General features: G+C 45.5%; 1 protein-coding gene and 1 long non-coding RNA gene across 14 annotated transcripts in view; one reads left to right on the top strand and one right to left on the bottom strand.

Moving 5' to 3' along the window:
• Window positions 1-15,686, bottom strand: part of LOC143764221 (uncharacterized) — a 321,683-nt gene that overhangs the window by 133,194 nt on the left and 172,803 nt on the right. For all 10 annotated transcript variants that reach the window (XM_077249606.1, XM_077249602.1, XM_077249607.1 and 7 more), the window contains 7 exons: window positions 15,502-15,679; window positions 11,801-12,028; window positions 11,524-11,619; window positions 10,247-10,420; window positions 8,685-8,840; window positions 8,156-8,276; window positions 965-1,182 (listed from right to left, as the gene is read on the bottom strand). In XM_077249606.1, the coding sequence (XP_077105721.1) occupies window positions 965-1,182; window positions 8,156-8,276; window positions 8,685-8,840; window positions 10,247-10,420; window positions 11,524-11,619; window positions 11,801-12,028; window positions 15,502-15,679 (1,171 nt within the window). The remainder of the gene's footprint in view (window positions 1-964; window positions 1,183-8,155; window positions 8,277-8,684; window positions 8,841-10,246; window positions 10,421-11,523; window positions 11,620-11,800; window positions 12,029-15,501; window positions 15,680-15,686) is intronic.
• The window catches only part of LOC143764224 (uncharacterized), a 105,265-nt gene that overhangs the window by 78,394 nt on the left and 11,185 nt on the right, over window positions 1-15,686 (top strand). The gene's annotated exons all lie outside the window — the stretch shown is intronic.

Here is a 15,686-nt window from a genome sequence, read left to right as displayed (position 1 = left end):
TCTAATGTATGTACACAGTGACTGCACCAGCAGAATAGTGAGTGCAGCTCTGGAGTACAATACAGGATAGAACTCAGGATCAGTAATGTAATGTATGTACACAGTGACTGCAAAAGCAGAATAGTGAGTGCAGCTCTGGAGTATAATACAGGATGAAACTCAGGATCAGTAATGTAATGTATGTACACAGTGACTGCACCAGCAGAATAGTGAGTGCAGCTCTGGAGTATAATACAGGATATAACTCAGGATCAGTAATGTAATGTATGTACACAGTGACTGCAAAAGCAGAATAGTGAGTGCAGCTTTGGAGTATAATACAGGATGTAACTCAGGATCAGTAATGTAATGTATGTACACAGTGACTGCACCAGCAGAATAGTGAGTGCAGCTCTGGAGTATAATACAGGATGTAACTCAGGATCAGTGATGTAATGTACACAGTGACTGCACCAGCAGAATAGTGAGTGCAGCTCTGGAGTATAATACAGGATGTAACTCAGGATCAGTAATCTAATGTATGTACACAGTGACTGCACCAGCAGAATAGTGAGTGCAGCTCTGGAGTACAATACAGGATAGAACTCAGGATCAGTAATGTAATGTATGTACACAGTGACTGCAAAAGCAGAATAGTGAGTGCAGCTCTGGAGTATAATACAGGATGAAACTCAGGATCAGTAATGTATGTACACAGTGACCGCACCAGCAGAATAGTGAGTGCAGCCCTGGAGTATAATACAGGATGTAACTCAGGATCAGTATAGGATGAGTAATGTAATGTAAGTACACTGACTCCATCAGAAGAATAGTGAGTGCAACTCTGGAGTATAATACAAGATGTAACGCAGACTCAGTACAAAAAAAATTGATATGTGCATGAGCCCATTGATTCTTCATTGTCGTTTTTTTATTCTAAATTTAATTTCAGCATAGTGTAGATTACACTTGTAGAACCAGATACCTGGCTGTGCACAGAACCAGCCTCCAGGACAGGGGGAGCACTCCTCTATGGACACCAGTCCCATCTGATTGCTGAAAGTACCGGTTGGACAGGGGTGCTGCCGTCCATATTCAGTTCCCTCAACACAAACATAACCTGCTGGGCACTCGTTGGGAACATAATAAGTTTCTGGGATGCTTTCCTGCATTTGATCTTCTGGTGTTAATGGGCCACAAAATCTAAAAAGACAGTGAAACCCACCTATAAAAGCCCATGTTTAACAGCATTGATCAGATGCACTTACACCCCTAAATTATATTATTCTTTGCAGATATATCAGCTGGTGGACTGGTTACAATTAAACCCCCACCACCCCTTTTCCCCCACAAACATGCAACTGCTCATCTCAAGATCAATGCTTGACTTGACTTTTGTATGTACCAGAAAATCCCTTTCTCGTTGAATAGAATGGGGTATCCAGCACCATGGATATATATATATATACTGTATGCTTTGCCAGTTGGAGGCTTGACACTAGGGAGAAGAAAAATTGTTGACTCTTCCTGTTGGGCTACACACATCTCCTCAAGACACTGGGCAGCTCAGTGCCAAAAGAAGAAGGAAAGCAAAAAAAACTCTATCGCAACCAGGAATCAACGTAACCAGAATCAGGGGAAGAAAGCCATGCCAGAGGCAACACAACTATCCTTGGGAAGGAAGCAGAAAAGAACAGGGTGGGATCTCTGTCACAAAATGTATTCAACAAGAAAAAGATTTTATGATAAATACAAAACTCCCAATAGCAATGGGAAAATAGAGTGGGAAAACAGAACAGTGGGCTATATGGACCACGAAACGCACAGTGGATTGCAGCAAAGTGCCACCCACAATGGCACTGGTGGATACCACTGAAGGAAACTCATGAACCTTGGTGAAGGTGACCCAGGTGGCATTCTTGTAGACCTGGGGAATAAAAACCCAATGTCTGACTGCCCCAATGGAGTGAATGATGACCTGAAAAGGCAGAACTTTGCCCTTGTCAATATAAACTTATGCTGTCATATACTGAATTGGCCTTTGTCAAAGGTTGTCTTGATGAAGGTAAACTGCCACTTTCCCTGGTAGAAGGAGTGCCTTGAGTTGAGCAAGGATCTTGGAGAAGACCCTGGAAGCAGGTGGGAGACCCTCAGGTGCAAGAACCCCGAGGGATGGGAATACGAAGGTGGGGGATTAGGAAGGGGAGAAACGTGATTATCTGTCCAATGTCTTTTGATGCCTGCTGGGTCGCCACCTTACACCATATAGGAAAAACAGGCACTCTGCCTCGGAAGCAGCCGCATGGGATGGGCGACGGCACAACATTGGCACTTGCAGGGAGGAACACTACTGTGGAGTGAATGGTGTGTACTCAGTGGGATTATGAGAAGGAGGTGGGGACATTCACTTTACCCAATAAATAAATGTAAAATATATATATATATATATATATATATATACACTCACCGGCCACTTTATTAGGTACACCATGCTAGTAACGGGTTGGACCCCCTTTTGCCTTCAGAACTGCCTCAATTCTTCGTGGCATAGATTCAACAAGGTGCTGGAAGCATTCCTCAGAGATTTTGGTCCATATTGACATGATGGCATCACACAGTTGCCGCAGATTTGTCGGCTGCACATCCCAAAGATGCTCCATACAAGGCAGGATGGATCCATGCTTTCATGTTGTTTACGCCAAATTCTGACCCTACCATCCGAATGTCGCAGCAGAAATCGAGACTCATCAGACCAAGCAACGTTTTTCCAATCTTCTACTGTCCAATTTCGATGAGCTTGTACAAATTGTAGCCTCAGTTTCCTGTTCTTAGCTGAAAGGAGTGGTACCCGGTGTGGTCTTCTGCTGCTGTAGCCCATCTGCCTCAAAGTTCGACGCACTGTGCGTTCAGAGATGCTCTTAGGCCTACCTTGGTTGTAACGGGTGGCGATTTGAGTCACTGTTGCCTTTCTATCAGCTCGAACCAGTCTGCCCATTCTCCTCTGACCTCTGGCATCAACAAGGCATTTCCGCCCACAGAACTGCCGCTCACTGGATTTTTTTTCTTTTTCGGACCATTCTCTGTAAACCCTAGAGATGGTTGTGCGTGAAAATCCCAGTAGATCAGCAGTTTCTGAAATACTCAGACCAGCCCTTCTGGCACCAACAACCATGCCACGTTCAAAGGCACTCAAATCACCTTTCTTCCCCATACTGATGCTCGGTTTGAACTGCAGGAGATTGTCTTGACCATGTCTACATGCCTAAATGCACTGAGTTGCCGCCATGTGATTGGCTGATTAGAAATTAAGTGTTAACAAGAAGTTGGACAGGTGTACCTAATAAAGTGGCCAGTGAGTGTATATATATATATATGCAGCGCCCCAGAGTCCTGGTCGTTGCAGTAGCATGGTTCAGCCACTAAGGGGGACCATGCTGCGTTCGATGGCACGGAAGGAGTTCTCTGAGCAGGTATCACAGTCACCAATACATTTCACAGCTGGGCCTCCGGGGGGAGCTAAGGGTGCTATTCATTAGGCCACTCCCCACCATAGTGGGTAAACTGGGGGTCAGGCAGGAAGTTAGAGAGAACGCTGACGGGATTGAACGGAGCAACACCTGGTGGCAGAGGGTGTTGTGAAGGGAGAGACTGTAGGGTCTCTGCCAGGGGTGGGATCCTGGCAGAGGCTTGGCATGGAAAGAACGTAAAGGGACCGTGCCTGCTCAGCATAGCGGCGGTGCCCAAGGAAGGACTAAGAAGCGAGATAGATTGTGCTGAGTGAGAAACGAAATCAAGCGAAAGGAGATACCAGTGAGGGTTGTGCTGAAAGAGGCAGCACCTTACTGAGGCGCACTACCGGTGGCCGGAACGCCGAGGAGGTAAAGAGTTTCAAGCCATACCTCAGACCTACGGCAGGGCAGTTAGCTTGAGGCGGACTGTCTCACGCATCACCCAGGAAGGCAAAGGGGGGTACCAACAGGAGAGGGGCGCAGATAGAGTCCCGGAAGATCTCCGAGCCTCCCCGTCATACGGGTGCGTTCCTACCATAGTATCTGGAGGGACGAGGAAGATCATTGCGAATTAAGTTGTTGTGAGGGAACACGAGAAACAGACACAACAGTTGTGGGGTACTTTCCGTAAGCACAGCAGGGAAGGACTGCAACACATAGCGCTAGAAGGAAGGCACCGATTTCCACCTGCAAGGAGAGCTCTGGAAGTGCCATTGGACCGGCCGGACTTGCGCAGCCTGGTGAGCCGTATTCCGGACTGAGGACCCAGAGAGCTTCAGTAAAGAGGTAAAGAGACTGCAACCTGGTGTCCTCGTTATTTACCGCGACCTGCACCCCACAACTGCACCGCTACAACATCGCTTATTGCACCGGACGTCCCCCACTGACAGACAGGGCCACGGACCGGGTCTAGCCACCGTGACAACCCCAGGACTGAGACCTAGAGGCCCGGCTCCGGGTACCCCTCGGCCCTGCGGCGGTGTGGGGGCGCTCCAACTTGGCGTCACGAACAGGATCTACTTAAGCCTGAAGAATCAGGTCATGTGTGCCTAGAGACTGTGATTTACTGTACTTTATTGCAAGATTGTGCTGCGCCATTGGCCGCCAGAAGTTCCCGCCAAAAGGCGCCGCCATTGCTACACCCCAGGAGAAGGAGGGTGTGTTATGGGCGGAGACTCCCAGTGTGGCGCGAGAAATGGCTACCGCCCCCTGCACTTCTGGCTGCAAAGAGATGACCTGCCCCAAAACAGAAGACAACCCCCTGAGATGCAACGGCGGGAAGCGGGTGATGGGGAAGCCCGACCTCAGAGAAATGGCGGAGTCAGGTGCATGCACTGCCACCGACTATCAGGCAGCGATGATGAACGGCGAGTGCCTGAGCGAGGAAGAAGTGGTTCAGGCCTGCCCTTCTTCACCGGAGATGGACCGGAAGCCTGCGGATCCGACAGCGGAGCTATGTCCACCAATCCCGACCTTGGAGTTAGAGGAGGAGGAACCACTGCAGGCGGAGCGGAATCCGAGCATCCCATTGGCGGGGCCCCGGTCCGGGCTGCAGCCGATTCCAGCGTCCTTGTTAACGGACCGGAGCGACACCGATGGAACCACATTAGACGCAGGTATGGCCGACGCCCCTGCTCCCCTTCACGAGCCCGCTTCCATGGCCCACCTCCATCGCAGTAGGGAGCGACTTATCTCGGCAGGGCTAATGGTGCTATCCCCCGACGACCTGGGGAGGATGGTGCCACCGCTGTCGACTGGAGTGGGGGAGCGCCTGAACTTGTCACTATCGCGACGGTACGCCTAGTGGCAGCCCCGGAGTTGGCCAGTCGAGTCCATCTGCATGTTCGAACCGAGGACACTGGCGCTGTAGTGACCGGGGTCCAGGAACCAAAGCCACCGGAAGGAGAATAAACCTCGATACCATGGAAAATGTAAATAGTTAACTGTTCATTCCTTTAACTGTTCCTGTTTGCTGCTAAACCCGTCTAGGGTTAAAGGTGACCCCTTTGTTGACCCGGGGTCACTGTTGTTTTCCTGAAGTTTATACAGTTTTAAAAAAGAGAACTGCAGAAATCATGGACTGTGCATGATTCGAACTTCCCTTGTAAATAGTTTGCACCTTCTTAAAGGTGCTCCCTACTGGTTTTAGCCAAAGACACTTTGCGAAGATATTTGCCCTATTTGTTTGAGCCAAAGACACTTTGTGAAGATACCTTTCCTACCGGTTCTAGTTAAAGACACTTTGCGAAGATACCATGCCGGAACCTTTGCATGGGCCGGTAGGCTGAGGAGACGAGCTACCTTAGAAAGACTTGGTCTCCTCTTAAAGGGGATGTGAGAAACTGAACTTGAGAGAGATACTGTTGCAGAACAGTAATGCCATAATGATGCCTTGAAAAGAAATGTAACTGTTTTACATGCCGAGTTATATGTGTTGAATTTGTTAAAATGTGAAATTTGAATAATGTTTTGAAGACAGGAAAGATGCAGAGAGCCCGTAGGGGTAGAAGTAGAGGTCTGCATAGTTGAAAGTAAGAGAAGTAATAATGAGGGTGAGGATAGAAGGTAAACCCTGCGTCCCCATTGAAAAGTTACTTTATTGCTAAGGACAGAGAGTGAACCCGTAGGGGTTAGAGAGTGAGTCCTTAAAGGGGCCGAGTAGAGCTGGCTCAGAGTTCTTCAACCGAAAGGAATGTTATGTCTATACTGTGTATAGTAGCGAAAGGCAGTAGGCCCTGGCTGAACAGGGCGGTCCTGTAGAAGAAAGGAGAGGCAGTAGGTCTGGTGCCGTAGGGACAGGCGGTCCTGCAGGTTCACAAGAAGGAGAATGTAAAGTTGAAATGCCTTATAATGTGATTATAGGAAGGCCTTTGATAGACTAAGAGTGTGAGTTTCTTAAAGGCAATGTTAAGTTATTATTTCAAAAATTGCACTAAATAGAATACCCGGTTGGGTAACAGAAGTTATTTATACTCTGTAAATTATAAGGTTAATTATGTTTGTAACGTTACAAGTGTCCTCACCTCCCATAAAGGGAAGCCTACTTAAGTATACTTATTGTTATTTGCACTCAACAAAATTGTATGTCTTTTTGCTAACCTGTATTGTTGTTTTTCTTCCCAGTCCCGGAGTACTGTGTTTAACCAGGGGGGAGTGCAGCGCCCCAGAGTCCTGGTCGTTGCAGTAGCATGGTTCAGCCACTAAGGGGGGCCATGCTGCGTTCGATGGCACGGAAGGAGTTCTCTGAGCAGGTATCACAGTCACCAATACATTTCACAGCTGGGCCTCCGGGGGGAGCTAAGGGTGCTATTCATTAGGCCACTCCCCACCATAGTGGGTAAACTGGGGGTCAGGCAGGAAGTTAGAGAGAATGCTGACGGGATTGAACGGAGCAACACCTGGTGGCAGAGGGTGTTGTGAAGGGAGAGACTGTAGGGTCTCTGCCAGGGGTGGGATCCTGGCAGAGGCTTGGCATGGAAAGAACGTAAAGGGACCGTGCCTGCTCAGCATAGCGGCGGTGCCCAAGGAAGGACTAAGAAGCGAGATAGATTGTGCTGAGTGAGAAACGAAATCAAGCGAAAGGAGATACCAGTGAGGGTTGTGCTGAAAGAGGCAGCACCTTACTGAGGCGCACTACCGGTGGCCGGAACGCCGAGGAGGTAAAGAGTTTCAAGCCATACCTCAGACCTACGGCAGGGCAGTTAGCTTGAGGCGGACTGTCTCACGCATCACCCAGGAAGGCAAAGGGGGGTACCAACAGGAGAGGGGCGCAGATAGAGTCCCGGAAGATCTCCGAGCCTCCCCGTCATACGGGTGCGTTCCTACCATAGTATCTGGAGGGACGAGGAAGATCATTGCGAATTAAGTTGTTGTGAGGGAACACGAGAAACAGACACAACAGTTGTGGGGTACTTTCCGTAAGCACAGCAGGGAAGGACTGCAACACATAGCGCTAGAAGGAAGGCACCGATTTCCACCTGCAAGGAGAGCTCTGGAAGTGCCATTGGACCGGCCGGACTTGCGCAGCCTGGTGAGCCGTATTCCGGACTGAGGACCCAGAGAGCTTCAGTAAAGAGGTAAAGAGACTGCAACCTGGTGTCCTCGTTATTTACCGCGACCTGCACCCCACAACTGCACCGCTACAACATCGCTTATTGCACCGGACGTCCCCCACTGACAGACAGGGCCACGGACCGGGTCTAGCCACCGTGACAACCCCAGGACTGAGACCTAGAGGCCCGGCTCCGGGTACCCCTCGGCCCTGCGGCGGTGTGGGGGCGCTCCATATATATATATACACAGCAAATCTGATCATGTCAGCCTTCTATGACCACTAGGATAAAACTGAGCTGCCAGGTGTGGGTTTAGCCCACTGGTAGAGGTGGCACTTTGTTACCTAGTGTCAGGGCATATAGCATGGTCCAAAGTTCCCCAGTTCTATTAACAAGAAAGCAGAATTTACAGGTAAACTCTGGGAAAAGTAGATTTCATGCTCTATAGTACATAAGCTTCTTTTTTATGTAAGCAACAGCCTAAATATTGCGGGGTCTCTGCATGGTAACAGGGGTCACGGACAGAGGGTGCCGACACCAGACACACACCCAGGTGAATCTAGCATTAATCTGACATTCACATTAATCTGATGACCCGCTAATGAAAATGCTTACTTTCCAGCAGGGCAAACCTTGCACTGTCTTTGGCCAACCTTATCCTGATACTGGCCCATGGGGCAGGCTCGGGGCTTGGAGATTCCAGTAGGGCAGTAATGACCGACAGGACAAATATGTTCTGAAAGGAAGACGACAAGCAGATATTAGGATTTAGTCATCGCATATCTCGAAATACAATTTAATCTTACATTCAGAGCATATTCTTTAAGTTAATGACAAAGGAAGAGTAGTGCAAAAAGGGTCACAAATCACTTAATTGCTAAAAAAAAAACATAGTTCCATAATATGATGCACCTGCATGTATCCTGTTGCAAGGAGAAATAGGCAAACGTCTGCTAGCTGTTGTAACTTGAACCTGCTGACACAGAACTCAGCATACACAAGTTCATCATGTGGAAAAGCCAACTCATAAAGCGAGGGAATATTACTCGGATATGATTGGTGGGATACAGCCCCTAAGTCGCTCGACAATGAATACAAAATCCAGTGCATGGACAGACAACATAGGGATGAAGTCATATATTACCTGGACTCTGTGGATATATTGACCCTGGGGGACAGTACCAACCAGCAGTGCATTCAGCATGAGGGACTTCAGCCCCCCAGCGAGAGCAGTAGGATCCAGCAGTGCAGAGCGAGCAGTCCTGAGGAGAGCGGGCACCGGAACCAGGCAAAAAAGTACCTGTGTATACAGCAGTACCAGCGTCATCACCATGATGGGAGGCATCAAAGACAACATTGTTACAAGATACCATAAGTATCGTCATGTTTTTACAATATCACTTAACATTTTATACAGAATAATTCTATTTGTACAATTGTTTTCAAAATGAGCCAAACTCTATATAATAATCTTTATTTCCATAGCGCCGACATATTCCGCAGCACTTTACATTTTAGAGGGAAATTGGACAGACAATAAAAGACATTAGACATCAGATATCAAGAGGAATGAGGGCCCCTGCTGCTCGCAGGCTACAATCTATGGATGAAATAAGGGAGACACAACAGGTGTATGGTAACAATTGTTTGTATTGTATGGTCAACCATCAATGTAATAAATAGTGTTTTCACACAATGCTGAATGAACTGGTCACCAACCAATATGAGTACAAGAACAGACACATAGGGCTATTAAGTGCAGGGTGGGTGTGTGAACAGATGATAGAGGGTCCTGATTTGGAAATAAATTTTGTATGGAAAAAACAGTGATAGTTAGACAAGTGTGATGAGGCGGATGGCCAATCTAAAGAAATGCCTTTATAGGGCATGCTTAATTGGTGATTAATCTAGGTTAGTGCATTCTAAAGTACTGACACCTCAAGTCTTGGAGACAGGAGTGGGAGTTTTGGTTATTGAGGATGCTAACCTTAGGTCATTGGCAGAGAGCAGCGCACGGGAAGTGTGGTAGGCTGAGACGATGGAGGAGATGAAGGACGGTGCTGAAGTATGGGGCGCTTTGTGGGTGAGAGTGATAAGTTTATATTGAACTCTGGCGTGGATGGGTAACCAGTGCAATGACTGGTACAGGGTAGAGGCATCAGTGTAGCGGTTGGCGAGGAATATGATCCTGGCTGCTGCATTCAGGACGGATAGGAGAAGGGAGAGTTTAGTAAGAGAGAGACCAATTAGTAGAGAGAGGCAACTGTCCAGATGAAAATGAATAAGAGCAACAGTAAGAGTCAAAAGTAAGAAAAGGTCGAATTCAAGAAATGTTTTTGAGGTGTAGATGACATGAGCGAGCGAGTGCTCAGATGTGAGGAGTGAAAGAAAGATCTGAATCAAGTATGACCCCAAGACAGCGGGCATGTTGCTGGGGAGTAAAATAAATATATAGTAAAAAAAATATATAGCCCTGGTTTGCCAACATTCACTCACAACTAAACACACCAGGCTAGTTATATTTCATTCCCAAACCTCTTATGAAATTCTGCATTATTATAGGAGTCATGTATATGAACTCATGGACAATATGCGCAGCACAGGGCCAGTAATCATTTGCTGGTGGAAATATTCTTTTCATTTGCACTATTTTATTTTCTGTGACTGTGAATACTTTGCTGGTCATCATGTACAGTTAATTCTCACCTGGGGGACACGGTGAAGGTGATGAACTTCCTTCAATGCAGAAGTGTCCCGGTGGGCAGATATCACCCATAATCCCATCTCTGGGATTGGGAAGGGAGGATCTCGCTGAACAATAAAACCCAGGATCACAGGAACCAGACTCTGTCTCCAGCTCAGCGGATGCACAGTATTTCCCTGGAAAGAAAACCCTTTGATTCATATTTATTTACAGCATTTATCATGATTTAAAGGAGCTTCTCACTATTTGGACAACCCTTTTTAAATAAAATAGTCCCCCTTTTAAACTAAAATCACACCCAGCATCGGCTCTGTTCGAGCGGTGTCAGCACAGGTGCTTGTGCGATATTGTTATGCCACGTGAACCCTGCAGCCTATTAGTGGCCACTATCGGCTGCTGCGCTATCACTTCTTTTGCTTATCCAAGGTTCAGACAAACCTCAGACAATTGGAAATATTAAGTGTGCAGTAGCCGTGCAGCGGATCATGCGACAGAACAATGGCACATGAGCCCCGGGATGATGCTGCTGGAACTGCATCAGTGTGGGAGGTGCATATATGGTGTTTTTATGTGAAAATGGGAATACAGTGTTTAAGAAGGTGTTGTCCAGGTAGTGGACAAACCCATAAAATATATATTTTTTTAAATATTTGGACATATACAGACAAGGTGATACCAAATACACTTTTTTTAAACAAAGGTTTTTTTTCTTGAATTGGAAAAAGGGGGTGATTTAAACTATTATTTTTTTTATTTTTTTTTATAGTCTACTTGAACTTGTGATCATTTGACCAGTTGCATAATATTGCAGAATACTTTAGTTTTGCAGAACATGGTAAAGCTAATCATGTCCGATGAAGCCCCTACTGCCAAATTTCTTCAGTGATAGCGGTTCACCTTTGGGGTTCTTGATAGCGGGACACATTTTAATCAGCTTATTGTACAGGGACCCCTCTAAAAAGTATTAACTTAACAAGGAAAACTTTGAGACTTCAATAACTTCGCTGACTGCTGCTCCATACTTTTGGCTTCCTTCTGTCCTCCCCTCTCTCCTCTCCTGTTACTTTGCCTTTTTTGTCTCCTTTTTAAGTTTGCACATTTAATGTTTTATTGGACTCAATATGTGGGTGGACATTTTTGATCCATGTCTGTGACTGTCCAGGTTTTGGCATGTACTGTCATTTTATTCAGTGCAACCAAATTCTTTCTATTCAAAAATCCAATAGTTTTTAAAAGTTTAAGAAACCAAGAAAGGACAGAAATGTACAAGAAATATTACCTGGTGTGCAGGGAATAGGGTGAGATGAACCTAGGGGGCAATATGTTCCTGGTGGGCACATCCCATATCTAGAAAGGTTAGATGATATTGTAGGTCCTAGAAGAAATAGATAAAATAATGACACATACATGGTACAAACACATTATGGGGTTTTGCTGCCCATTCATCACATGTGTACGTCTCATTACAGGATAAATCTCAGATACTCACTGTAACGAGCCATACAGCCATGCATCCATTACATGTCTGGGACAGATCATTTTCTTATATATATTACCTGGAATCTTGAGAGAATAAACAGGTTTATCAGATATCGACCCTGCAGGGCAAAACCAGCCAGGTGCACAAAATCCCTCTGGTCTTCCCAGTCCACGTCTTGAACAGAACATCCCTGGTGGACAGGGTAAGCACGTGCCAATGTCAGGAGCTCCTTGGTTTCCGCTGAATGTACCCAGTGGACAGGGGTGCTGCTCTGCAAATTCTGTTTTTCTTGGACAGTAATAACCTATATATCAAAAGTACATTATCACTGGTTGTAAATCTAGGAAGGCTGACATCAGCACAAAGTCATCACCATGTACAAAGGATAATGGCATTTACAGGTGCTTCTCACAAAATTAGAATATCATCAAAAAGTTAATTTATTTCAGTTCTTCAATGCAGAAAGTGAAACTCATATATTATATAGAATCATTACACACACAGTGATCTATTTCACATGTTTATTTCGGTTAATGTTGATGATTATGGCTTACAGCCAAAGAAAACCCAAAAGTCATTATCTCAGTAAATTAGAATACTTTATAACACCAGCTTGAAAAATTATTGTAAAATCCAAAATGTTGGCCTACTGAAATGTATGTTCAGTAAATGCACTTAATACTTGCACCTCCTTTTGCATCAATTACTGGATCAATGCAGCGTGACATGGAGGCGATCAGCCTGTGGCACTGCTGAGGGGTTATGGAAGCTCAGGTTGCTTTGATAGCAGCCTTCAGCTCGTCTGCATTGTTGGGTCTGGTGTTTCATCTTCCTCTTGACAATACCCCATAGATTCACTATGGGGTTAAGGTCAGGCGAGTATGCTGGCCAATCAAGCACAGTCATACTGTTGTTTGTAAACGAGGAATTAGTACTTTTGGCAGTGTGGACAGGGGCTAAGTCCTGCTGGAGAATGAAATTTCCATCTCCAAAAAAGCTTGTCGGCAGAGGGAAGCATGAAGTGCTCTAAAATTTCCTGCGCTGACTTTGGTCTTGATAAAACACAGTGGACCTACACCACCAGATGACATGGCTCCCGAAACCATCACTGATTGTGGAAACTTCACACTAGACCTCCAGCAGCTTGGATTGTGGCCTCAGATACAGAGAGACTGGGAGAAAGAGACAGCCAGAGATTCTACCAAGACATATATATCCAAAGGACCAGAGACAGGACAGCAGCCAATATCATGGCACCATCACTAGGGACACGAATCTATCATTCTACAGGAAACAACCTAGTGGTTCTCGGTTCTGGTTGGAAGAATACAGATCTGCTCCATTGACCATCACTGGACAATGGATATGTTGGGAGAAAGCCAGGATTGGGACCCGCTGGTCGCCTAGCTCCATGGAGATGTTCGGATAAGCCAGGTTGTGACTCTCGTGTCAACTGGCCTTGTACCTTGTATGGACTCAATGGACTGTCATCTTCCTATGCTTGTCGTTACCTCCTCTCTGTGTGTGTACCACATGTGCAGTAGCAACCCTGGAAGCTCTGATGTAACACCTGCCATTATCCCGGCGGGTCAGCGGAAGGGTGAGACTCTGTAATGTGCACCATCTTGGGTACTGTGCTGGGACAGTTCTATTTGTTATCTGCCTGTTTTGTGGTTCAATAAACATTGCCACGGTGTTTTACCCTCACCCTGTCTTGTCTGAGTAGTGTTACGCCCACGTTAAAAGGAGAGTGGGCGTTTGGTGGGACAGTCCCTGGTCCATGCAGTTCCGGGTAGCGGACCCAAGTCGCCCGCCGACCCCCCGTGTTTTCACAATCATCATTAACAGAAATAAACACTTAAAATAGATCACGCTGTTTGCAATTACTCTATATAATATATGAGATTCAATTTTTGTATTGAAGAACTGAAATAAATAAAATTTTTGATGATATTCTAATTTTGTGAGAAGCACATGTATTTAGTAGTAAAAATGAACTGACAATATGATTCTCAAAGTGCGATTATGGAAATACCAAACTTTTTTTTAATATATTTTAATAGCTAAAATTCAGAACTTTGTGCCAAAAATAATAGCTTCTGTCTCTTTTTTTCTGAGACCAATAGTTTTTTTTAGTTTTCTGACACTGATTTGACACTGCGGATTCGCAGCAGTTTTCCATGCGGTGTACAGTACCATGTAAACCTATGGAAAACCAAATCCGCAGTGCACATACTGCGGAAAATACCGAGCGGAAAAGCTGCGCTTTATTTTTCGCAGCATTTCAATTCTTTGTGCGGATTCCGCAGCGTTTTACAACTGCTCCTCAATAGGAATCCGCAGGTGTAAAAACGCAGGTGAAATCCGCACAAAAAATGGAGGAAATCCACAGTAAATCCGCAGGTAAAAGTCAGTGCTTTTTACCTGTGGATTTTACAAAAACGGTGCGGAAAAATCCACACGCGAATCCGCAACGTGGGCACATAGCCTTAAGCTGTATGAGGGCTTGCTTTGTGTGTGGCGAGTGGACATTTTATTGGCACCAATTTGGGGTAGATATGATGCATTTATTGCAGTTCTTGAGAGAGAGGCAGTGCCTAGAATGGAGTAATTCTGTAATTTAGATTGTATTTTTGCCTTTACTGATTTTCTTAAATTGATTTTTTTCATACATCAGACTATTGCGGACGCAGCAATACCAAACGTGCTTATTTTTTATGTTTGCACTGTAAAAAATGAGGTTGGATACAGAAGTATGCTTTTTAACTACTTATTTTTTTCTATTAATTTTTTCTTTTTTTCTAGTCCCTTAGGGAAATTGAACTTGAGATTGTTAATTGGCATCCACTATATACTGCAATACTTCCATATTGCATATGGAGAAATTAACTAATTATTTAAAAACGGCACTATTGGAAGGCTTCAGTAGGTCCTAAGCTGTCATGGCAGGCAACCTATCGGCACCCCGCAACTGCGTTATTCGGTATGATTTGAGCGTCAATTGACGTTCCACTGGGATTGCACCAATTACATGCTGGTATTAGAGAATGAAAACAGCATTTAAGTGGTTAAACAGTAGAGTTTGGAGCTAAATCATATCTATTTCAGTCAGTACCAGTGGTTTAACATAGCCGGTACCCACTGTGTACAGTAAAGGCCCACCCTATACATACGCACCCGACATTTGTGGTACCTGTATGGTAGATGTTCAAAGTTAAAGAGAACGTGTCACCAGGTTTTTCACAATCTGCTAGCAGTGGGTAATAGGGGCAAAGATCCAAACTGCAACACTGGGTCACTAATTGGGCTTCTTGCTGTAGTTTTAACGAATCACTTTGTCGTCTTATATAGAGTAACAATAAGCATAGATACATATGGACCTTGCCACTATTAAGGGTACGTGCTCATGTTCAGGAACCGCTGCGATCTAGGATACAAGCACAGTGGATGGGATTTATAAAATCCCATTGTGCTTCTATTTGACTCTGTGTAGACTCACCCGCTGCCCAGGTTTACGAGCCGCAGCATATCAATTTCCAAAATAGCTATGTATTGGATGTGGTAAATTCTCATTGTTCAGTGAACACAACTGTATTTACCTGCGTGAATAGAATGTTGTATTTTGGACACAGCAAAAATACACTGCGTCCAAAGCGCTGATATTTCCTGATCATGGGAACGTAGCCTTAGAGACATGATGCAAGTTCATGCAGGTGCCAGCATATGCACATAAAATCACAGTGATCAAGACTTTGAGAATTAAACAAATATCTCTACCTTCAGGGCAAGTGCTTGTGTTAGTGGATTGCTCAGGACAGTAAAAACCTTCTGGACACGCCGTACAGCTGGAATGTCTCAAGTACTGTGAGAAGGTGCCTGCAGGACAGGGATGAGGAATATGGCTTCCCTGTGGACAGAAGTGACCGGCAGGGCATGGGCCACCACTGCTGGCCACCTATGGA

Source organism: Ranitomeya variabilis, chromosome 4 (assembly GCF_051348905.1).
Source record: "Ranitomeya variabilis isolate aRanVar5 chromosome 4, aRanVar5.hap1, whole genome shotgun sequence".
Classification (NCBI taxonomy): Eukaryota; Metazoa; Chordata; class Amphibia; order Anura; family Dendrobatidae; genus Ranitomeya; species Ranitomeya variabilis.
This window is presented reverse-complemented; position numbering and strand designations above follow the sequence as displayed.